The sequence below is a fragment of the Cynocephalus volans genome, chromosome 7 (assembly GCF_027409185.1).
Source record: "Cynocephalus volans isolate mCynVol1 chromosome 7, mCynVol1.pri, whole genome shotgun sequence".
In the NCBI taxonomy this organism is placed as follows: Eukaryota; Metazoa; Chordata; class Mammalia; order Dermoptera; family Cynocephalidae; genus Cynocephalus; species Cynocephalus volans.
The window spans coordinates 98,839,698-98,863,281 of NC_084466.1; the positions used below are offsets into that span (position 1 = coordinate 98,839,698).

The 23,584-nt window shown below is 47.3% G+C and overlaps 1 protein-coding gene and 1 pseudogene across 4 annotated transcripts in view; one reads left to right on the forward strand and one right to left on the reverse strand.

Moving 5' to 3' along the window:
• Positions 1 to 23,584, forward strand: part of LRRC20 (leucine rich repeat containing 20) — an 80,778-nt gene that overhangs the window by 16,099 nt on the left and 41,095 nt on the right. For 3 of the 4 annotated variants that reach the window (XM_063103292.1, XM_063103293.1, XM_063103291.1), the window contains one exon: positions 20,981 to 21,130. The exons of the other annotated variant lie outside the window; for it this stretch is intronic. In XM_063103292.1, coding sequence (XP_062959362.1) covers positions 20,981 to 21,130 — 150 coding nt within the window. The remainder of the gene's footprint in view (positions 1 to 20,980; positions 21,131 to 23,584) is intronic. 4 annotated transcript variants of the gene reach the window in all.
• Positions 19,652 to 20,376, reverse strand: LOC134382405 (ferritin heavy chain-like; annotated as a pseudogene).

Consider the following 23,584-nt stretch of genomic DNA (forward strand, 5'->3'; position numbering starts at 1 on the left):
CAGGTGAGGTTGTGAACCTCACCCTAACTCCTAATTGTTGCACGCGGTTTCCATCTGTAAAAGGCGGGACTCCAGCCCTGATCTTTTGTTCTTCTCTCTGTTAAACCCTCATTGGCTTTCCTTGCACAGAGTAAACCCAAGCTCGTACCACAAAGCTGTGGGTGACCTGACACTTGCCATCTTCTCCCACTGCACTTTGAGCCACTTGGGGCTTCCCCCATTATGTCTCAACCGACTGGCCACCTTACAGTCCTTTGAACTGCCAAGCCTTTCCAGCCCCAGGGCTTGGCATATGCTGTTCTCTTTGTCTGGGATGCTCTTTCCTGTTCTTCATGTGGCCGAGCCCTTCTCATATTTTAAGTCTCAGCCTAAAGATTATTCTTTAGAGAGGCCTCCCAGACCTTCCTTTCTAAGTGGACTTTGTCCATCATTTTTCTTCCAAAAAAAAAAAAAACAACCAAATTTATATTCATGCAGGAAAGTGCATTAAACAATAGACGTATAGTTCAGATATTTATAAAACAAATGCTCATAGAACTACCATCTAGGTCTAGACATAGAACATTAACAGAGTCCCCCAAAGCCTCTCCTACCCTTAGAGGTAACCAGTATCCTAACTGTTGTTATGAATTTTTCCTTATTTTTACTTTTCTTTAGTTTTATCATCTGTGTACACACATCCAAACAAGACAGCTTAGTTTGCTTTGTTTTTACACTTTGTATGCATAGATTTGTAATGTATAAATCTTTGACTACTCAGCCTTATGATTGTGAGAATCCTCCATGTGGTTGCTTGTAGCCATGGTTTGATCTTTTTCGTGGTTATGTAATACGCCACTGCATGGGTGTACCCCAGTTTGTTGATCCAGGATGCTGTTCGTGGACATGCAGGGCTCTTACAAGCAGTGCTGCCCTGGCCCTTCCTGCATGCATCCCTGGTGCACGTGTGCATGTGCTTCTCTAAGGACATACCCAGGCTGTGGGCATCTTCTAAGTGTGAGTATCCTCTGAGAAAGGCATCATTCAGGCTAGCCTGGGCACTGGCTGGTTGTGGCATTGGGTGACAGGTGAGTGGCAGATGCCTGGGAACCTGTGGACCCTTGGATGCATGTCAGGAGAGGCCTGTGGGGTAGTAGGAAGAGCCCTGGTCTGGGAGGCAGGAGGGCTGGACTTGAGTCTTGAGTTCAGCTTGCTATGGACTTGCTTGGTGACCTTAGCAGTCACTTCACATCTCCCTGGCTCAGCCTCCTCACCTGTCACATAGGGGTGCTAGAGGGCAAGCCCACTTTCCAGGGCACCTCTGGACATGGACATTTTCTGGCTCTTGGGTTGTGGAGAGAGTGGGTTGTGGGTGCTGACCGTGGCTGCAGAGGCAGTTCATAAATACATATGGGGGGTTAGGCAGTTGTGCATTTGGCAGGATGTCAGTGCAGAGAAAGTAGTTCAAGTGAGACCCCGGTGGGAGTGGTGTCTAGGGATGTTATTTAAAGGCAACAACCAGCTTGGGAAAGAAAATCAATAAAGCTTTCAGAGAGCTGAACAGCTTTACTGGCAGCAAATGGGCCCAGCTCAGTAGCCTCTGGTGCAGAAATGCAGGGCTTGGGGCGGCCCTCTTGTGCAGAGAGGCTGGTGATTGGTGTCAGCCCTCCCAGGCGGCCGTGGAGCTCTCACTGCTTCTGCAACTGCTTCTGCATCTGGCCCTGAGAGCAGCCAATGCCAAAAAGGTGGGCACAGAGTGCTGTGTCCAGGCAGGGGACTGAGCCCACTGTTGGGGCAGGTGAGGAGAGGTGCAGGTGGGGGTTCTGGCAAACCTCCATACCATGATTTGGTCTAGTATAGCCTTTTTGTGCCCAGGTTGGCATGGGGCTTGGTGGGGCCCTGTCTGGACTCCACATCCCCAGGTACAGGAGTGGCCATGGAGGGAGCTCAACATTGGGTGGCAGCTCTGAGGATGGAAAGAGAGTAGATTTGTTCTAAGCCTCCAGCCCTGGCATCTGCACTTGGAGGAAAACTTTAAAAAGTATGTGCCTCTAAGTAAAAAGCAATAGGTGGTCCATGTGCCCAGGACACAAACCGTGAGGCACAGAAGGGTAAACAGGGAGAAGCCAGGCTTCCAGCCACCCTATCCTCTTGTCCCTGGTCCCTTGGTCCCTTCCTCCCTGGCACGGTGTCTTGTGGAAGTAGAGGAGCAGTTAGGAGGCCCTGTTGGGTTAGGCTGGCTGATCTAGAATTGCTAGGGATGAGGATGGTTAGCTGGTGTCCTGAGGCTTGTTCAGTTTATAGCAGTTGTGGGAGAGGACCCCAAGTCTACAGTGGATGTGGCCCAGGTCTCTCTGTTGGGGTTTCTTAAGCATCCATGGCTGTGAGCCCACCCAGCCCAGTTCAGCTTTGCTGTGGACCTCGGACTTTTGGAGGGAGGAAGGGTAAGAGGTCAGTGGTGGGTGACCTGTTCCTTGGGTTCACCATTCACTGCAACGCTGCTGACCAGAGGACTCAGAGTATATTGTTGGAGGAGTGAATGAATTCCTCTCTCTGTGGGTACACGTCACTCCGTCTTCTTTTAGTTCTTCCCACTTCTGATCCTCTGTCAAAATTGCCCCAGACATGAGAACTGTCCAAGTTGTCTTCAAGGCAGCCCAGTGGATGGGGGTGTTCCTTTCCCAGTGAGGAGACTGAGACCTATGGTGCAGTGGCTTGTGGAGATGCCCCAGCCCTGGAGACACATCGCTGGACAGTGAGATGGTTCTATGGGTTGTACAGTACTTGCAGAGCAGGAAATGTACTAAATAAGGATGAGTGCTGCTTTTACCATCTTGAGTTATATGCACACAGGATGTTGGCTTAGCACCCATGCTAAGGGGTTTGCATGGCAGAGATGGATCATTTCTGTTGATCCTTAAATGATGAGTCAGGGCATGGGATGGAGTGAGGGGAGGGCATCCCAGGAGGAGTCTGTGTCAGAAAAGTCCTAGTAGCCTGCACGAGGGTGGCTCGTGCTGGGACTGGCCAGGCTGTGACATGCAAGAGGAAAGGGAGCTGAGGCAGGAGGTAGAGGAGGTTGGCTCCAGGTTTCAGGGGGCCCATGGTGTCACTGTAAGTAGTTTGTGCATTGAAGTCCTGTTTTACACAGGGGTTAGGTTCTAAAGAGAGCCTGAAAAGTGAACATCACATAGAGTGAAATGACCCATGAATAGTAATAAGGACTGACCTTTATTTAATACCTACTATGGATCAAGCTGTCCCAACTGCTAGACATCTGTCTTATCCCATCTTCATAACAACCCTGTGATTTCAACACCACTCATTCTTATGAAGTGGCTGCTGGTGTTATTATTCCCATTTTACAGATGAGGAAACTGAGGCACAGAAAGGCTAAACAACTTCCCCAAGTCCACACCTACTAAGTGGGGCAAGGAGAAGATTTGAACCCAGGCACTCTGATGGCAGAGTCCACATTCCTACCTCTCTGTTAACCAGCAGTCTGGGGTTAGACTGTTGTTTTGATGGTGGGGAACCAGGCAAAGTCCCTGGTGGACAGCAAACCCATGTTGTAGGGAAATATGTATCTTCAGGTACCAGAGTCACATGTGGCATCTGAGTTCAGTAAGTAAGTGCATGTGCTGTCTCTGCTGTGCTTGATCTGGCTGGCAATGGGGAGTGTGGTGGTTTCTGAGCAGGAGAGTGTGATGTGATCTAGGCTGGGTTTGGGAAGATCACTGCTTGGCATAGGACATATGTGAGACCAGTGTCAGGGAACCCAGGGAAGAAACGATTAAGTGCCTTCTATGTGCCAGGGCCTGTACCAGTGTGGCCTTGTCATGAGGTGGGGCCAGTGGGAGGACACATACGAGGAAAGAGGAGCCATGGACAGAGTGGGCAGCTGATGGGGGCGCGCAGCTTGAAGCCTGATGGTGCCTTAACAAAAATAGGGAAGTCTGGGCTGTTTGGGGTAGATAAAGACATTCTGATGAATTTGGGACTCCCCCTGCCCAGGGATACCCACAAAGACATTCACAGCAGGAGACTGGAAATTCAGGTGCAGCCAGCTGGAGATGGAGATTTCTACAGAATCGCTATTGTCCCACAGGGGCCCTTTCTCAGCAACCCCCATTCTTGGGTCCCAGACAGCCCCCATGTGTCCTTCACCCCTCCTCTCAGCACAGAGCAGCAGGCACCTCAAGAAGCATGTGGTCACCCCACGTTGTCCATGTACCCTATTTGTCACCGACACTTGAAGCAGTATTTTTGAAGGAAGAAAAAAAAATTCTTTGAAACCCCATGGGTAATTATGCAACTTCAAAAAGTCTGTGTTGGCAGAAGAATAAAAATGTCCCAGAAAGATCAGAGAGGTAACCAAATAGATAATTTTGTGGCATCAGTGACTTGCGTTGCTCAGGTATGAAAGAGTTAGCCTTGGAGATGTGATTTAATGAGGCAGAGGAGTTTATTAAAATCAAAGACTTGCAGAAGTGTAAGCATGACTCTGGCTCATGAGGCAGCAGGGACGGAGCTCCATGACAGAGGGGCTGGCAAAGCTCAATTCCAGGGCCTGTAATTGAGCCCCTGACAAACTCCGTGCTGTAAACATAGTGACACAGCCACAGCAAATTATCACTTTTTTTCCTTTCAAGGTAGGAAATTGCAGTCTATTCTGGGAGATAGGTGCTGCGAAAGGTCATTATTGATGATGAGGTTTTAATTGACATCTGCTTCATCTCTGTTGGCTGTGTTTTGCTAAGAAGTGTATTTTTGTCATGCTCCAGTTTGTTCCCAAGATCCCTTATTTTGTAGAGTTCACTCAGCAAACGCGCGCTGTGCGTGGCTCTGCAAGGGATGGGATGGGAAGGTGAGAGGGAGGAGAGAGCCGAGGACTGAGCTCTGGCAGGTGTGCCATCAGGCCGTTGTACCTGCTGTTATTTCTGCCTGGGTCCTTCTTTTCCCAGGTCTTTGCATGCCCTCCTTTTTATTCTTGTCTCAGCTAAATGTCGCTTCTTCTAAGCAGCCCTCTCTGACCACACCAGGGAGGGTTGCCCTGCCCACACCTCATTTACCTGCTCTCTCGTTACACGGTTTTGTTATTACTGCATGCATTCTCTCTGGTATTTGTCTGTGTTTACGGCTGTTCTTGCCACGCTAGAGACTAAGCTCCTTGAAGGAGGGCCTGTGTCTTGCCCACCACTCTGTCTTTGGACTGTGCTGGCACATAGTGGTTACTCAGGGAATGTTTGTGGAATGAATGATTGCATCTGGTTTTCTCAACAGCTCTGGAGAGGTAGTATTTTCACGTCACTCAGAAAAGGGGAAACTGAGGTTCCATGAGCTGTAGTGGTTTGCCTGATTCTCACAGCCAGCAAATCTTGTGCTGGAATTTGAACTTGAGTCTGCTGGCTTCCCATGTCCTCCTTAACATGCCACTGTCTCAGCAGGACGTAATTCCTGCCCTGAAGGAGCTCCCCACCCTGCCAGAAAGAGTGAGACAAACTCATTAATAACTTTCACATAAGATACAGCAGGTTAGGGCCCTGACAGAGCTAGCCAAAGTGCAAGGGCTTCACGGGCAGGAGTGAGTCCATTGGTTGAGGACATGAACAAAGGCTTCGTGGAGAGGAGACATTTAAACAAGACCTTGTAATATAGTGTTGGTGAGAGTTTTGAGGACAATGAGAACAGCACCAGCAGAAATGTAGAGGTGGAAAGATTGCGAGTTGCAGGCAACAGTGAGCAGTCTGGCTCAGCTGTAGGGTGGGGGCCTTGCTGGGGAGACGTAAAAGGGTCGTCTGGAAATGGAGGGGGGAACCAGCTCCCTTGGTGGGAATGCTGGGCTGCACGGTGTGGGGAAAGTGAAGGTAAATAGTCAGGCTCCCTCGGGGGGGTTCAGAATCTTGCTAAGCATTTGATGTAAACATAACTGTGCACATAAGCCCAGGTGTTCCTTGGTTATTGTCTGATGTAATTGGGCATGTGCACCCAGGTATTCCTGGGTTATCAGACTTGGATATAAGGACGAATGGCTCTGATCCACAGGGTCCCCCGCCCCCCAGGATGCCCCGGAGGGAAGTGGGGGGATACGGGAAGGCTGCTGCTGCTGGAGGCTGCTGTAAGTTGCTTCTGCTGCTGCTGAGGAAGCTAAGGACTGAGCTTGCGTTGGAAAGAACCTGTCAACTCTGCCAACGGCTGCCAAGGTGTTTCCCCAATTACCTAGCTTGTAGTCTGTATGTGAGGGGTCTGGTGACCCAGCCTGGCACGTGAGGGGTCTGTGACCCAGTTTGTTCAACGGGTTTGAAGGGTCTGAGCCCTAGACTGACACACAGAGTAGATTCAGTCCCTGTGAACAGGCACAGGGAGTCCCTGAAGATTCCTGAGTGGGAGAATGTGCAATGGGAAGAGGTATTTAGGTGCTCCAGGTGGAAGGGTGGGAGGGGTTTGGAGACCAGGGAGAGGGATTGATTCCTCAGTGAAGATACAGCCACTATCACTGTTAAGTGGATTCCAGGGTTATGAAGCTGGTCTCCTCTAGGTTACAGTAAAACCATATTGAATAATCACGTCTTTGCTGCATATGGCATGGTTCTTGCTGTGAACTCCATTTTACAAAGGGGATGCCGGGACCAAGCCTCCTGGTGGTGAGGGGTATCATTTCATTCAGAAGTTTCGACCACTGTGGTGCTAGGTTTGAGGAGCAGCCAGCAGGAGGATGCACGCTCCTCTGCTTGAGTTCCCCTCTCACGTGTGCTGGAGGCAAGTCTACAGATATTTGCCAGCCAGGAGAAGACAGTCCAGGTCAAGCCTAAGGCACATGTCCTGAGGGTTGAGGTGGGGTGCCCTTTCTGGGGAGGTGGGGCTGGGCTGGTGAGCTGAGAGGAGAGGGAAGGGTGCTTTAGACTGTGGGGATGGTGGGAGCCCAGTCTGGGTGGTGGGTGACTCAAGGTGGGTGAGGTGGGGCATACGGGGTGCATGCAGAGTGTGGCTGGGTCCCAAGTGGAGCACAAGACACTGGTTGGAGGTGTTTATCATCCATCTGTGAGCTCAGAAACTGCAATGGGCAGAAACCGTTCCTTAAAGGGCTGGACTCCCTATTATATCAAGCCCTGAAAGATTGTTGGAGGAGGAGAAAAGGCGTTGTAAACATCTGGCCAGTCAGTGACCACGCAGCCCTGCTGTGCCCGGGGTGCTGCCTTGGTTCGGCAGGTGCAGCTCTCCCCAGCTGTCAGCTGTGGCCCCTCTCCCTCTGCCCTGCTCTGAAGTGGGCTCTGATCTAAGTGAGTTGTCTGGCATCTCATTGCACCCAAAGATGCCTATTTGTTCCTTGAGAGTAGTTGTGTGTATTCTGTACCTGGAGAGACACAGGCTGAATTCATTCTCTGCATTTTACAGGGTAGGGAGCTTGAAGCCCCATGAGTGACCTGCTCAAGATCACTTGATGAATTAAGGGCAGCAACAGATCAGAATCCAAGTCTCTAGACTTTCTCTGTAGGGCAATGTCCTCAAGAGGAAGTCAAGCTCTACCCTTCCCTTACTTACTGTGTGACTTTGAGCAAGTTCTTAACCTCTCTGGGCCTTAGTTTCCTTATCTACTAAAGTGGACAGAGGATAACCCCCTTCCTCGGAGGTTGTTGTTGGGATTAAATGAGGTGATGCTCAGTCAGTGTTGACTGCTGTTACCCTTGTAGAGGACCTCAGGACTTCCCAGGCTTCCCCCAGGTCTGGCTTGGCCACGTGGCCTCTGCTTAGACCAGCTGTGGTCCCCTCACAGCTGTTGGTGGCTACACTGTCAGCATCATCGCGGCTGCTGTTTCTATTCCCTTTTGTACCTATGTGTTTGCATGAATCATTGATTAAATTAAAATAATTTAATATCCTAAATCAGTGACTGTACCATTTGATTGTGTTCTGTGTAGGATTTACTTTCGATTTTAATGAAATTCTGGCTTTTTTGCTCTTAAAGTGGTTGACTGGCTTGCCAGGAAGGAGCAGGGATTTTTTTTTTTTTTGGACAGTCCTAGATCCCATGATAGCACACATGGTTGTCTCCCTGTCATGAGGTTGTTAGGATAAGTTCACTGCCTGGGACCCTCTCACTCCCTCAGGGGACGATGGAGCTGAAGCCCAGCTCGGTGATGAATTCTCAAGTAAAAACATCTTTGTATCCTCATGGCAACATCTCCTGTTTACTGAGTGCAGCCTGTCTGCCAAGCACCTTGCAGACATTTTATTTCATGTTCAGAACAACATGGCTAGTTTGGTTTATCCTGTCCCCATTTTTTTTTGAAGTGTATTCATGTACCATGAAATTCACATTTTAAAGTATTCAATTTGATGGTTTTTAGTATATTCACAAGATTGTGGAAGCATCACCACTGTCTAATTCTAAACATTTTCATCACCGCAAAAGGAAACGTACCCACTAGCAATCAGTCCCCATTTCCCTATCTCCCCCCAGCCCCTGGCCACCACTAATCTACTTTCTGTCTCTATAGATTTGCCGTCTCTGGACATTCATGTAAATGGAGTCATTGCGAGATTTGTCCTTTTAACCAGCTGCTTTCAGCTGTCATAGTGGTCTCCCCACCTCCCAGAAGTCGCCCCTTCCCCAAGTGCCCTTCTGTCCTTCTCTCCCTAACTATCTTCCCGGCCCTAGTAAAATTGCTATTGTGGCAGAACTCTCTGGACTTCTGCGGTTCTCAGTGAGCTCCTCTTCCTGTGACTTTTCTCTACAGGTGTCATGACAAGGGGAACAGGCTGGGAAATACTGCTCTAGAGACTGGGAGTTAAACTCCAAAAAAATCCCCCCAAGGACCTGAAAGTAGTTGTCTCTGGGGAATGGGATTTGTTGAGAGGGAGCGGGTCTTAGGCTGCTTACTGCCTTAAGCCTTTTAGAGCTAGTCAGCTCTGCAAACACTGTGCACAAACGACTTTGAGAAAGCAGTGCCTAATTGTGCTCAGGGGTGCGCAGCGCAGTCCTCTGATGAGTCGTTTGGCCTGCTCTCTGCAGCCTGTGCGATCCTGCTTTGGAGATCAAGCGGCATTTCAGAGTCTGCAGCCTGAGCCACGGGGGCCAGCTTGGCACATTGGCGCTGTTACTGTTTTGCTTCTTACACAGAGATGCCCACCCTGAGCCCCTAGGTCTTGAACAGTACTGGAGGTTTGGGGAGTTTCATTTTCTGGAAGAGGTCCTGGCTCTTCCCAATAGGCCCAGCTCTCAGTTTTCATTTTCATGTTCCAGAAAAATCTGTTTTCTCTATACCAGCCTCCTGAATGAGAGCCCGACCCACCCAGGTGCTCTGTTCTGATGCCCTCACAAGATCCCGAGTCTTACCCTGTTAAACTGAGCTCTCTCTGGGTGGGGAGCCAGATTGCCTGGGTTCGAATTCCAACTTTTCTGTTTACCCACTATGCCTCAGTTTCCACGACAGTAAAATGGGTAACCATAATAGTACCTACCACAGGGGGTTGTTGTGAGGATGTGTAAAGTGCTTAGAAAATCTGTCACGTATTAAGTGTCATACAAGGGTAAGCTATTATTATACTGTTTTTGCAGGTGTGTGTGTCTGTAGACTACCATAATGCCATGGAATGACCAGGGGCTTTGGAGTTGGACTACTCTGGGTCCAGATGTGCTCACCAACAGTGTGATGCAGAGGTAGCTAACCTCACTAAGCCTCAGGGGCCCGCCCGCCCCTCCCGCTCCCCCGTTATGGTGCATGTTCTAGCATGTACTGAGGCACGGTCGATTCAGAAATGTTCAGCTGCAGCTTGCAGCTGCTCCTCTTGACAGGAGCACTGTCCAAAGAGCTTTTGCTTAGTAGAATCATGGAGTCACAGCCTGGTTGAAGCCCCAAAAGTCACACAGTCCACACCCTCACTTTGCAGATGAAGGGACAAGGCCTATGGAGAAGTTATCCCAAGACCTCATGGCTGATTGTGGGGGTCCGGGATGGGAACTTTGGCCTCCTGAGGCCAAGCCTAGGGCTGCTGCCACACTGAGGGGCATGTGTGCCTCTTTGAGAGCCAGAAACATGAACAAGGCAAGAGAAAAGAGTGAGGAGACAGCATCTCTGTCTTGAAATAGTCTGTTCAGAAAAACTTCCCGTGAGTAAACCTAAAGCCCTTACACAGGCACGGAGTGGCCAGCACTCAGTGAATGTGAGTTACTGTCATTAACCCCCATTATCATCATCAGTCAGGGCATAGTAACCACAGCTGAGGGAGGCGTAGTCCCTTTATGCAAGGGATTCTCCAAGCGGGGCATCAGAATCTCCTGGAGGGTGTGTTAAAACACAGATGCCTGGGCCTTACCCCCAGAGTTTCTGATTCTGTGGGGTCGAGTGGAAAGAATTTGCATTTCTAACAAGTTCTGGGGCGATGCTGATGCTGTGGGTCTGGGGACCCAACTGTGAAAAACACTGCACTGGACTAGTCCTTGCTATGCACTATGGTCCTTGGACCTGCTTTGTAGAAATGCAGAATCTTAGGCCCTAACCCAGATCTGTTGCATCAGAATCTGCACATGAGCAAGATTTCTAGGTGATTCGTTGGCATGTTATAGTTTGAGAGGCGATGGTGCAGAGTTCACCCTGGCTGTGCATTACAATCACCTGGGGGGCTTTTAAAGTCCCTGATTCCCAAGTCCCAGCCCCCGCTAAATTAAGTCAGAATCTCTGAGAGTGAGACTTATGCATCCAGAGTCTATGAAGCTCTCAGGTGATTCCAGTGTGTAACCCAGTCTGAATACCACCATCTAGAGTACAGAATGGCCTCTGGAGGAGCAGGTGCTTGGAGATGATCAGATACAACCTTGGCATTTTACTGAGATGCAAACAAACAGCATAAGAGCTGAGGGGTCCTGCCCAGGGTTCCACAGCCAATCGGTGACAAATTTACATTCCTGTTACCCTGATAATTCTTTCCCCAGCTCTTTCAACTCTAAGTCCCACTTTATATAGCTCCGTGGTAACTGCAGTGTTCCCAGAATCTGCTGTAAATCATGGAAGATCTATCTGCCCATTGGGAACTCATAATCTCCCATTTTGTTTCAGAGCAGCGGACTGTCCTGAGAGTTACAGATTCTAGGGAGGCAGTGTAGCAGAGTGGTTAGAGGCATGCACTCAAACCCAGCTCTACTGCTTACTAACAAAGGCCAGTAGCCCTGTGCCTCAGATTCCTCCTCTATAAAACAGGAATGGTAATAATAGCACCCATCTCATGGGGTTGTAATGCATGACAGTGCTTGAGATCATTACCTTGCCGGTAGGATGCACTTTGTAAATGTTCATTATTATTGCATTAATTGGTTGACCTTGAATAAGTCATGCAACTTTGAGCAAATGGTTTAACTTGTCTGCAGCTCAGTTTTTTTTGTCTGTTAAATAAGGGTAAGCATAGTAGCGATCTTATAGGATGGATGTGAGGAGTAGAGGAAATAACAGGTCTGAAGCCCCAGCACAGTTTCTGGCGCACACTAGCAGCAGTGAGTGGTGGATGCAGTTATATTCTACAGGTTTGGACGAATGTTTAATGCCATGTGTCCACCAGTATATAGACTCTTCACAGACGATCGATGCCTAAGTCTCACTCCCAGAGTATTGTGCATAGTATTTTCATTGCCCTAAAAATCCTCTGTGCTCTGCCTATTCATCCCTCCCACTACCCGTGTCCCTGGCAATCCTGATAAAATGGTGAATTTTTATGTTATGTGTATTTAACCACAATTAAAAAGAAACAAAGTTTATAATGTCCTTCATCCTCATATATGTAAAGGATTGTCATGCAGAAGAGGGGCAGATATAATACATGTGACCCAAGAGGGCAGCATGACTGGTGAGTGGTGGCAGGATGGCAGTCATCTCATAGGTCATGGAAGAACTCTCTAACAGTTCAAACCATTCTGTAGGAGAGGGAGCGAGCTCCCCATCACCAGTGTTCAAGAAGAGCTCTATAGCCTCTAGTGGAGACATTGAGAGAGAACTTCAGGTCTCAGATTGGAGGCTGCATTACTCAGTGTTTGCCAAGTTTGCCTGTTGATAAGAATCACATGGGGATGCTTGTTAAAACACAGACTCCCTGGCACCTCCCCAGACCCACTGAAGCAGAATCACTGGGGAACGGACCAAGGACCAACCTCTCCAGATGATTCCTACTGGGAAGTTTGGGAAACATGGGTGAAATGACCTTCTGTCTCCATCTAACCCTGCGATTCCGTGAAAAAAGCTTCCCAGTGGAAGCGGGTCATACTGGCCGCAGATTTCCTCCTGTATCCTGAGGAGCCTTACTTCTTGGCTGGGCCACAAGCCTGTGCACCCTGTGACTTGGTTGGTAGAGGCTCTGTGATCCTATCTGCTTCCTGCTGTTGGGCCCTGTCACCCCTTGGCAGGGCCGGCAGGGGTCAGAGTTCTGTTGTTCTGTGTCACAGTGCGAGCTTGACCCACCCTACCTGACTTCCAGCTGAACGTGCTTCTTACTTCTGGGATTTTGCTTATTATGACTTGTTCTGCCCACCAGTTACTTTTCATCAGGCATTCATTAAAATTAATGAGATAACGTTTAACAAAGGACCCATGTGTTTTGAATAAAAAGCTTCTTTATTAACACAAAGTACTGTTCTAATCAGAGGTTTGGGGACATGCAGTGTGGCCTTCTTGCAATAATAATTATGATTGTCAGGATGATTATGCCTTTTGCTTATTATAGTGCCTTTCCCCAAGGATCTTTCTGTTCTCTGCTGCAGCTCAGGTACTAACAGATGCATGGGGAAAGACACGCTTGTGTCCAGGTGCTGTCCAGATGTTGACAGAGGAGCTTGGTGTTGCCCCTTGCAGTTAATTACCTAATCCTACACCCCAGCCCCTGTTGGGGGTCTGTGGACATGCACTACCAGGTAGCACTAAATGACTCCAATGCCAGGAGACTTCTTCTCTGAGCACTGTGGGGAAGTGTAGGAAAAGAGCTCAAGGTTAAAGTCCCAGAGGAGTGAAAGTTCTTTGGGCCTGTGCACATGCCCTGGTTCCCTCCCAGGTTACCTTCCCTTTCTCCTCTCTGTAGAAATCTCTCATCCATCAGCCTGAATCTAGGATGACCCTAAATGTCCCAACTGGTCTAGGACTGAGGAGGGGCTCCCTAGGATGCTGGACTCTCAGTGCTAAAATTAGGAAAGTCCTGAGCACACTACCTACTGGCCCCCTACTTGAATATTTGGTCTGGAATCTTTGCATTCAGATTCTTTGGCCCCATTGTCTTACCAAAATGACCTTGGACCATTTACCTATCAACATGGGCCTCATTTTCCAGCCGTAAGGGTAACTCATAGGTTTTTATGGGAATTCAATGAGTTAATATGTAAAAAGTGCCTAGGAAGTCGCTCTGAATCTATTCTGTTTCTGGTGGCTGCCAGATTCACAAATTGCTCTTTGCTCAATCAAACTCTTTTAAATTAAAGAAAAAAACTTTTTGAAAGTGCCTAGAAGTGTGCCTGGCACATAGTAAATGCTCAGTGCTGTTAGCTCTGTTTTATTTAGTTGATTGGGACCTTTGAGCTCACCAGCATGCTCCCCATCTGGTTCAGGAATCTTTTCTGTGCAGACCCCATGGGATCACACCCCGTGGTGTGGTACTCACTTCCTCACCCAGGAGCCTTTTCTTTAGACTTGGTGAACTGTTCTCTATGCTGTTTGCTCTGAGGACCCAAAGGGAATAGGACCCTTTTCTTGTTGACACCTGACAGCTCCTTGAGGACAACTCTCTGCAGTTTGGGTCTCCTCTTCCCTGGAAGAGGGTCTCCCTTTCCCTAGTGGGCCCCGGCCCCTAGCCACATCCTGGTTGTGTCCTCTGGAAGCAGTGCTGTCTGCTCCCTTAAAGCCAGGGGCCCAGCACTGAACTTGGCTTAGCTAATGGGGGCTTTTCTCTTCTGCAAACAGGTATAGTAGGGATAGGTGGTGCCCATCCTCTGAATTAGACCTGCAGAGGGATCTACTGAGAACAAAGGGTGATTGGCTCATGCAGAAGGCTGTGGGCCTCTTTCTCCAGAGGTATTGAGATCTTAGAATCATGGGCTCTGAACTGGAAAGGCCTACAGGAGTTTGTAGCCAAGTCCAGTTTCCCATTGGAAAAGTCAGCATAGACTCCCCTTTCTCTAGCCTGGCCTAGAGGCAGGCACCTAGGCATGTTCTTGACCCAAGGGGGTAGTTTAACGGAGTGGTTAGGACCTGGATCTCCATATTCTTGTCCCAGGGAGTAAGGGGAACTGTTCCCCAGATCATGGACCTCTCCTGTCAGCAGAGATGAGAGTCCACGTGCTGTGTTAGTGGCTGGTGGTGTGGCCTGGATGAGGGGTGTTTGCACCATATCCCATCAGGGCCCTTTTGCCCAATTCCTTGGTGGCATTGTTGTCGGTGGCAGTCAGACTGTTCTGAGCAGGAGGTTCATGGTGTATCACTCTTACACACACACCAGCCTCTGTTTGGACATAGGATGGGGTCACAGGGTGGCGGGGACAAATGGAATCCCCTGGAACAAAAAAAATCACAGGAAAGTCACAGGACACAATGCAGATCAGTGCTTGGCACACAGTAGGGCCTCGATAGCTGCTTGTGGAGAGCAAATGAAAGAAACAGATTCGGGAGGAGGTGTGGTCCTGTGTCTTATGTCAGTTGGACCAAATGAAGCCTCAGAGGGCTTGTTTATTGCTTGCACCAGAGACTGGAAGAATGGCGTGTGGTTGGGATGGCATGTGGATGGCCCCAGTGGGAGGAACAAGACTGTGGGCTGGGCATTTCTGGCCTGATCTACTCAGGGAAGACAGGCTGCTTTGAGGACGCTTGGAAATAACTTGAACGGATTCATGGCTTTATGTCTCTCCTCCCTTCATCGTGAGCACTTTTTCTCTTCACTTTGGGAGCAAGGGTGCATTGTATGGTTCTTCAGTGGTGCCTGAGTCCTGAAGGTTCCATTTCATAGTTTCTGCCCCAATTCAGTGCAGAGGGTTTCTGTCTTTCTTTCATTGGTCTGCTTTTCTCTGTCTCTCTTATTTCTTTGTTTTTTAAAATTAATTAATTAATTTATTTTACATTTGATGATGTTGTGGAGCAGTGGGAGGGGAAGATGGGAGGAGGGATGGGGACGAAGACGGGGCTGGCCCACCGTTTCTCTTATTGATGAGGAGCTGGTTGCCCTCAGTTTGTTTGTTTGTTTATTTATTACTTACTTACTTACTTACTTACTTATTTAAAAAGGTGACCAGGGGCCGAGCCCGTGGCGCACTCGGGAGAGTGCGGCGCTGGGAGCGCGGCGATGCTCCCACCGCGGGTTCGGATCCTATATGGTGAATGGCCGGTGCGCTCACTGGCTGAGTGCTGGTCACAAAAAAAAAAAAAGACAAAAATAAATAAATAAATAAATAAATAAATAAATAAATTTTTAAAAAGGTGACCGGTAAGGGGATCTTAACCTTTGACTTGGTGTTGTCAGCACCACACTCTCCCAAGTGAGCCACAGGCTGGCCCTGCCCTCAGTTTTTACTTGAATTTGCCAGGCTATTTTTTCCAATAAAAGTTAATTTTATGATAAAGTTATTTTCTGTTAGTATGGTTTTACATAAATAAGTAGTGTGGTGTTTTACTTATTTTATATAAAAGAAACAAACATTAGGACTATCACATAATAACAAATTGCTCAAATCCTCTGAAATTCCTGCTGTTAACATTTTGATTATTTCTTTTTCTTTCTGTTATTTTTCCCAGGCATGTATACTTTTTTACCTAGTTGGAATTACAGTATGCATATAATTTTTATATTCTGCTTTTAAAGTTTAAGGTTTTTTAAGGGCCAGCCTGTGGCTCACTTGAGAGAGCGTGGTGCTGACAACACCAAGTCAAGGGTTAAGATCCCCTTACCGGTCATCTTTTTAAAAACAACAACAACAACAACAACAACAACAACAAACACCTTAAACTTTATAGCATGAACTATTGAATAAGAAAAACAATTAACAGACATGGGTTGATAATACCATTTAAGGAGCTCTACCAACCTTTGGGAGAAAAAAGTGTCAGAACTCCAAATAGAAAAATAGCCGAGACATAAACAGGATTTTCCACAGGGGAAATAAAAATGATTAATTAACCAGAACGATAATCAGTCTCATTATTGAAAGAATTGCAAATGAAAGCAAAAGATGCCATTTCCCCTGATCATATTAGCAAAGTTTTTTTTAATGATCCTGTTACTTGCTGGACAGGATATATATAAATTGGCATGAATATTTTGGAAAGCAGTTTGGTAATACATATCAGGGGCTATATACTTGTTTATTAAATTACATTTTTTCTTTTGTGGAATATGTTATGTACTTTCTATCTCGAGTGGTCTTAATTTTTTTTATTCAATTCTATTGAGCATTTTAAACAATAAAAATAACTATTCATCCTATTTATAGATCCTTTTTCACAATCTGTTGCTTGCCCTGTTTTTTTTTTTTTAAGCATTCAGGTGTTTTATATTTTTTTATGCTGTTAGGTTTTTTTGATCTGTTACTTTGTGATTTTTTTATGGCTATAAGGTTGGAAAGTCATCCTCACTTAAGAGGTTATATAAATGTTCAATTCTCTAAACTTTTGATTTTTTTGTTGTTGTTTGATTTTTTAAAAGTATTTAAGGTGGAATTCCATCTAGGATTTATTTTGATTCTTGGATCGAGAATCTCTTTTTTGAGACTCCAATTTTGAGTCTCTAATGTCTTTTTTGAGACAATAATAAAATGCTTATTCTGACATTAGTTGATTAATCCTTCCCTTCCCCAATTTATTTGTGAGGACTCTTTAACATTTATTAAATTATGACATCATTTCTGGACTATATATTTTCTTTCTGCGGTTTATTTTTCCTTTTGCCCTGTTTTAATTATTATGGCCTTATAACATTGCTTATTATCCTATCTTCTGTTTTAGAGAGTCTTGCTTGCTTATTCCCCTAGCAACCTTAAAACCATCTAATCAAGTTTTTAAAAACCTTTTGGGGGATTTGGGTAGGAATTACACTGAACAATCTATAAATTGATTTCTTTAAAAAAACAACATCATTTCAGTATTTTGACTTGTCATCAATGAACATGGTATATATCTTCACATCCAAATCTATTTTTAAATATATCTTTGTGAACTTTTCTACTTTACATTGGTCAGATACATTTTCCATTACGATTATCTCTATGTGTTTTACATTGTTGCCATTTGGAATAGGATCTTCAAAAACTGTATTTTGTTGATTAGCCACTCTGCTGAGCTCTTTTTGATTCATGTTGTTTGTCAGACGACTGCTTTGGGTTTCTGAGGTTATGTAGTCTTTGTATGCACATAATAACTTGTTCTGTCTTTTTTCAATGTCTATGCTTTCTTCTCCATTGTCCAGAATTTTCAAGACTATATTTAGGGATACTGGTGATCAAAGGCATCCTTATTTTGCTTTTTGTTTTAAAGTGAAAGCTTCTGATGTTCCATTGATGTTGCTCCTGGCATGTATGAGGGGGTCTTCAAAAAATCAATGGAAAGATTCATGCTATCTTTTAATTCTATTTTTCCATGAACTTTTTGAAGTTCCCTCATATGATAAGATCTCTGTGCTGCTACCCAAAGGAGTTGGTATAATTCACAGCAACCACAGCAAAAACTCCTTTCCAGCCCTTTGTGACGCTGTCACACAGCACCAGGTGATATATTGTTTGGAAATATTGGTCTTTCTAGAATCCCCCAGCTTGCCCCAAACTCTGAGCCTGCAGTGCTGGTCTATTTTCAGCTGAGTCATTGATCCCTCTCTTCTGAAAGCCTGACTTCCGGGGATTTGTTCCTCCCCAGCAGGACTTGACACTCTCTTCTGCCAATCCCACCTGCTGGTATTATAAGAGCCATGCTTGACACTGGGCGGTAGCGGGGCCTGGGGTTACCTAGTGCAGCCGTGGACCAGAGGAGGTATTAAAGACACTTCATGATAGGTTGCCCAGCAGAGGAGCCCTGTGGACCCTCTGTCATTTGGACTTTTGCCCTCTTCCTACCTGTCCTCTTTCTTTCCTTAAACCACCTCAGCGAGGACACTGGCAGCCCTGCCCAGCTCCCGAGCCTGTTGGACTTCTTCTGGCACTGTGCTCTGGGGTCTTCCCAGTCCAGTGGGAAAACAGACATGAAGCAAGGTTAATACAACACAGGGTGAAGAGGTCTCATTCACATTACATGAGATTCAGCAGTTGGAGCAACTAACTGCTTAGAACAGTCAGAGAAGGCTTCATGGAGGAGGTGACATTTAAGCTGGGTATTGGAGCAAGAGTAAAAATTCTGTGAGGCAGATAAAGGAAAACAGTTTTAATCATGATTATTTCCATACATTTTGTATTATTCTTTCTGTTAGGAATAGGATCTTTAAAAACTATATTTTATTGCTGACATATGGGAATATTATTGAATTTTGGATATTTATTTTGGAGCAATCTGCAAAGGATCAGAGGCCTGGGATAGCCCGGCCTCTTTGGGGCAAAGACAAGAGTGTTGAGAGAGAGATGGGTCTGTGCTGTCAGAGCTGGTGAGTGATCCTGGGGTTTAGGGCTTGGGAGGCAATCACCAGAAACGGGTGATCCAGGAAGGCTTCTGGAGGAGGCGGGATGGGAGCTGGCTTTGTGGCATAGAGAGGATTTGGATAGGGTGGGAAGGGGAGGGTAAAGTAGAAGGGGATGGAAAAAACAACATTTGTAGTGTTCCTGCTATGTATCTGCCAGGCACTTTGTTAGTCATTATTTTACTACATTTAATTTTTCCCAACATCCCTGCTAGGCAGGTGATGTTACTCGCATTTTGCAGATAAGAAAACTGAGGCTCAGGGAACTTAAGTGACTTGGATGAGCTGAACAGCCTAATTTCTGAGCCTTCATGCTTTCAGTGTCTCCCTGCTGCTACGTGTGTGTGTGTGTGTATGTGCATATACATATATATATATCAGCTTTATTGAGATATAATTCACACATACTAGTTTATCCATATAAAGTGTACAATTCAGTGGTTTTAATATATTCACAAAGTGGTGCAACTATCACCACAATCCAATTTTACATTTTTATTACCCCCTCAAAGAGCTCCCCACCCCTTAGTCACACCCCCAGACTCCCCCATCCCCTGTAGCCCTAGTGCAGCCACGAATCTTTTTTGTCTCTTTGAATTTGCCTATTCTGGACATTTCATATAAATGGAGCCATACAATATGTGGACCTTTGTGACTTCTTTTGCTTTAGCCTTGCTTTGTTTTCAAGGCCCATCCATGTTATAGCATGGATCGGTACTTCATTTCTTTTTATCGCTGAATAATATTCCTTTTTATGGTTGTTTCACATTTTGTTGATTCATTCCTCAGTTGACGGACAATTGGATTGTTTCCACTTTTAAGCTATTGTGAATAATGCTGCTATGAACATTAGTGTGTAATGTGTTTTTGTGTGGACATATGTTTTCTTTTTCAGGGGGGAATACCAAATTTCTTTATTGAAGGAATGGTACAAATGAAGGAACTTACATGGATGTTTTGGTACAGCTTATAGAAAAGGTTAAAGGAAACCCTAACATGCATACCCTGCCTTGGTGACCAGGGAGGTCACCCCATGGCTCCGAGGAAGTTAGCTTAAGGCTTAGCTCTTGTTATCACTCTCTCCCAGGGTGTGCTTTTCAAAGAGATATTCTGCTAGGCCAGATTCGGGGGCTCCCATCTTATGCGAGTTGGTTACACGGTCACCCAATTCTTTGATGGATTTCACCTGCTCATTCAGGTGATGCATCTCAATGAAGTCACACAAGTTGGGGTCACGTTTGTCAGTGGTCAGTTTGTGCACTCCCAGCAGTGACTGATCCATGCTTTTTCCAAGTGCAGTGCATACTCCGTCGCATTCAGCCCGCTCTCCCAGTCTCCAGAGTCTGGTTTCTTGATCTCCTGGAGGAAGATTCAGCCACCTCCTTGGTCTTTCAGCCTCATCTGTTTCTCAGCATGTTCCCTCTCCTCATGAGACTGGTGAAGAAAGTACTGGGCAACGTTCTTCAAAGCCACAATATCATGGTGAAAGTAGGAAGACAGGGAGAGGTGGACGTAGGAAGTGCAGAGCTCCAGGTTGATCTGGTGGTTGATGGCAGCCTCCAAGTCCTGGTGGACCTTGTAGTTCTGGCAGACATGGTCGTCGTCGTGGCGGCTGAGGAGAGGTGGCGGCAGGGGGCTTGGGGCAATCCAAGGGTGCCATGTGGAGGTGACAGAGGGCTGGCTCTGAGGGGCCAGCCATCGTGGGGATGAGTGCTGGGTTAGGTCCAAGCACTGTTGAAGCAGAAAACCGGGGCAATTCTTGATGAAGGTCTGGCCTGTTTTCATTTTTCTTGGGTACATACCTAGGAGTGGAATTGCTGGGTTATATTGTAACTCTGTGCGTAACTATTTGAGGAACTGCCAGACTGGTCTGCATGGTGGCTTCTTTGCTGCTTCTTGTGCAAGGCTTGCCTGCAGCAAGGCAGGACTGGGAGGAAGGTCAAACCACAGAGTCGGTGCGAATTGCTTTTTTTTAGAGAAGTAGAATGTTGTGTACTTCTAAGACTGGCTTCTTTGTTGAGTGTTTGGTGATTCCAAAGGCTCATGTGGATTCTTCAGGGCCTCAAGTATCCTCAAGTATACTGCTGTGAATGCTGGTCTTCATCGTACTGGCAGAGTTCTGCCTTCTGCATTCCAGCTAGTAGGCTTGCTGACAGAAGGCACTAGAATAAATCCTAAGGTTCAAGATATGAAGGAGGGACAGGTGTGAGTTGATGCAGTTAAGGAAGGCTTCTGGAAGAGGCGGGCAGGTTCTGCAGCCTGGTACAGGGGATGCGAATGGGAGGGCAAGGAGGCTAGGAGGAGAGACCCATTGGGTCCATGTGAGTCTGTTGCAAGTTTGGGGGAAGACATGACTGATAACTCTGGTCTGTCTTTGTCCTGGCTGCAGACCTGGCCGAGTGCAAGCTGGTTTCCTTCCCCATTGGCATCTACAAAGTTCTGCGGAATGTCTCCGACCAGATCCACCTCATCACACTGGCTAACAACGAGCTCAAGTCCCTCACTAGCAAGTTCATGACTACGTTCAGTCAACTCCGAGGTAGGCCTTGGTCAACTCAGGCCAGGAGGCCTGACCTTGTCTGGGGAGTGTCACCAGCACCAGTCCCTGGTCAGCTATTCATTCCCAGGAGTAGACTTTGAAGATGGACATGTGTCCTTCCTGCAGCCTGGAAATCTAGGTCACTCCTGCCTCTAGCTGGCTGTGACTCAGACTGACCAAGAGCCAGGGGAGTGGGTGCTGGAGTGATTCTCTTGTTCTGAACAGACCAGCAAGACATGTGGGTCCAGAGGCCCAGGAGTAGCTCTTTTTCAGTAGCTTTGCATGAGCCCCTTCTCATCCTCCAATCTAGCATTGTTCTTCCATGCTGCTTTCTCAGTTCAGGAGTGACAGGTGCTGGAGTGTTGGCATTTTCTCTACTGGGCACACCAAGCAAGTGGACATGGGTGCTTGGCAGGGAGATGGGCGGGAGGCCAGCAGGAGGGCATTGTAGGTTCTCTTGAAATGGCACCTCCGGATGGAGGAGCAGGAGCCACCAGCACTTCAGTGCCCACACCCTCTCCAGAGGACAGTCCCTCCAGCCCTCTGCGAGAGGCCACTGCTGCTCAGTGTTCCATGGGAAGGAACTGTGACCTGGCACTTGTGTTTGCAAAACAGTGGGTGGGAGAATTGCAGAGGCCACAGGAAGCCTAGGAGAAGTGGTTCCTGCCTTCTGGAATTCTCTCTCTGATGGGGCATGAAAGGGCCCTATAATCTCTTGCACAGAAACAGATACATAAAATGCTGATGGTGCTGGAGGAACCTTAACAAGCCTCTCTCACAGAGCTGGTTTTAGGCTGGGCAGGCTTCCTGGAGGAGGTGCGGGCATCAGGCATGCCCAGAAGGTAGAGGGAGGCACGAATTGGCAGACATGGTCCAGGGACAGGAAGTTTGTACAGTAGCTCAGGAAGGAGCTACAGGCAGGACCTGGAAAGGCTACTGTCGAGGTGCAAAGGGAAGGGTGAGGAGGAGGGGTGAGTCTGTGCAGTCATTTCAGAGTGAAGCTCACAGAGCTCATTGCATTCAGGCCTGAAAAGCTGAACCACTATCACTGGGGTGGGGGTGGGGGTTCTAGGGCAAGACTTGTCCCTTCAGAGGTGCCTATGGGTTCTTTTATCCTGGCCCAATCCTCCTGCCTTGCCTTTCCTAGTGGCTGCTTCTTCACTCAGGCAAGATGGTTCCTCATTGCCGGCAGGCCCGTTAGACCAGTAGTTCTCGACCCTGGCTGAGATGAGAGTCATCTGAGGAGCTTTTCTACAGACATTTGCTTCAGCTCTCCCCCAAGACCACTGGAATCAGAATGCCTGAGTGTGGGTGTGGGCCTGGGCCTAGGCATTTGTTAATACCTGTGCTGGTCATTCTGAAGTGCTGGCAGCCAAGGTTGAGAACCATTGTTCAGGGGTTGTAAACACAAGTGCCTAAGAGACTAGCAGGTAAGTAATGAGTGACTGAGATTGTGCATATGACAACAGGGGATGGTGGGGACTGTGGCAAATTAGTACATGCCCTGCTCAGCCTCAGCTGGTGTGCCACAAGAGAAAATGGGCCAGTGTTGTCCATTCTTCTGATCTTTTAATGGAAGTTGGGAATATGGATTTTTATGTGAATTTTCCCAAGTTTTACATAATCTGGAAGCCAATAAAACACATTTGCAAGCTAGATTTAGCCCATGGGCCACTGATTGAGAGAAACTCCTGGAAAATATGAGCACTGCCTGTACTGTCTCATTTCATGGATGGGGAAGAAAGGTCAGGGAGGGAAGGGACTTATCCAAGGTCTCAGAGCAGTGCATCTGGAACTGGAACCCAGGATGCCCCCCTTGCAGGCCAGGGCTGCCTTTCCAGGCCACCTGTGTTAGCTCAAGGGTCTTCCAGTGCTGTATCCTGCCAATTGGGATTGGATGTTTGCTTCCTAGTGGAGGATAGAAAGATCGAAAATGGATGGTAGGGGTTGTCTGGGGCCCCCAAGAAGGGCACAGTCAGGCAAGGGGGCTTCTTTTGGGTAAGAAGAGAGTTTATTTGTGCTTTCCTTTATTGGGCTATTTCTCGAGCACTTGCCATACTCCAGACCTATGTCTGGAGGCATGGAAACAGACGGCCTGTATACCAGGGTCTCTCTGCAGGAGCTCAGGGTTGCAGGACAGATATCCTCACCATCAAGGCCTGTGATACTGGTGTGGGCGAAGTGCTGGAAGGAACTGCTGGCAAGAGGAATGAATTCTTCCTGAGATAGGTGTGGGCAGGGGGTGGTACAGAAGCAAGAGCTTTCAGAGGACATGACTGTTGCTTTGCGTTGCTTCGCCCCCAACAGATTTGTCACCCCACTTTCCCTGGGTGACAGAGATGCAAAGGATTACTCAAAGCCCATCTCTACTGAGCAGTGAGAGGCCCTGGACTGGTTAATTTCCCACAGGAACCCTCAAGCAAGAGGCATCCCTTCCTTGGGAAATTAACGCTG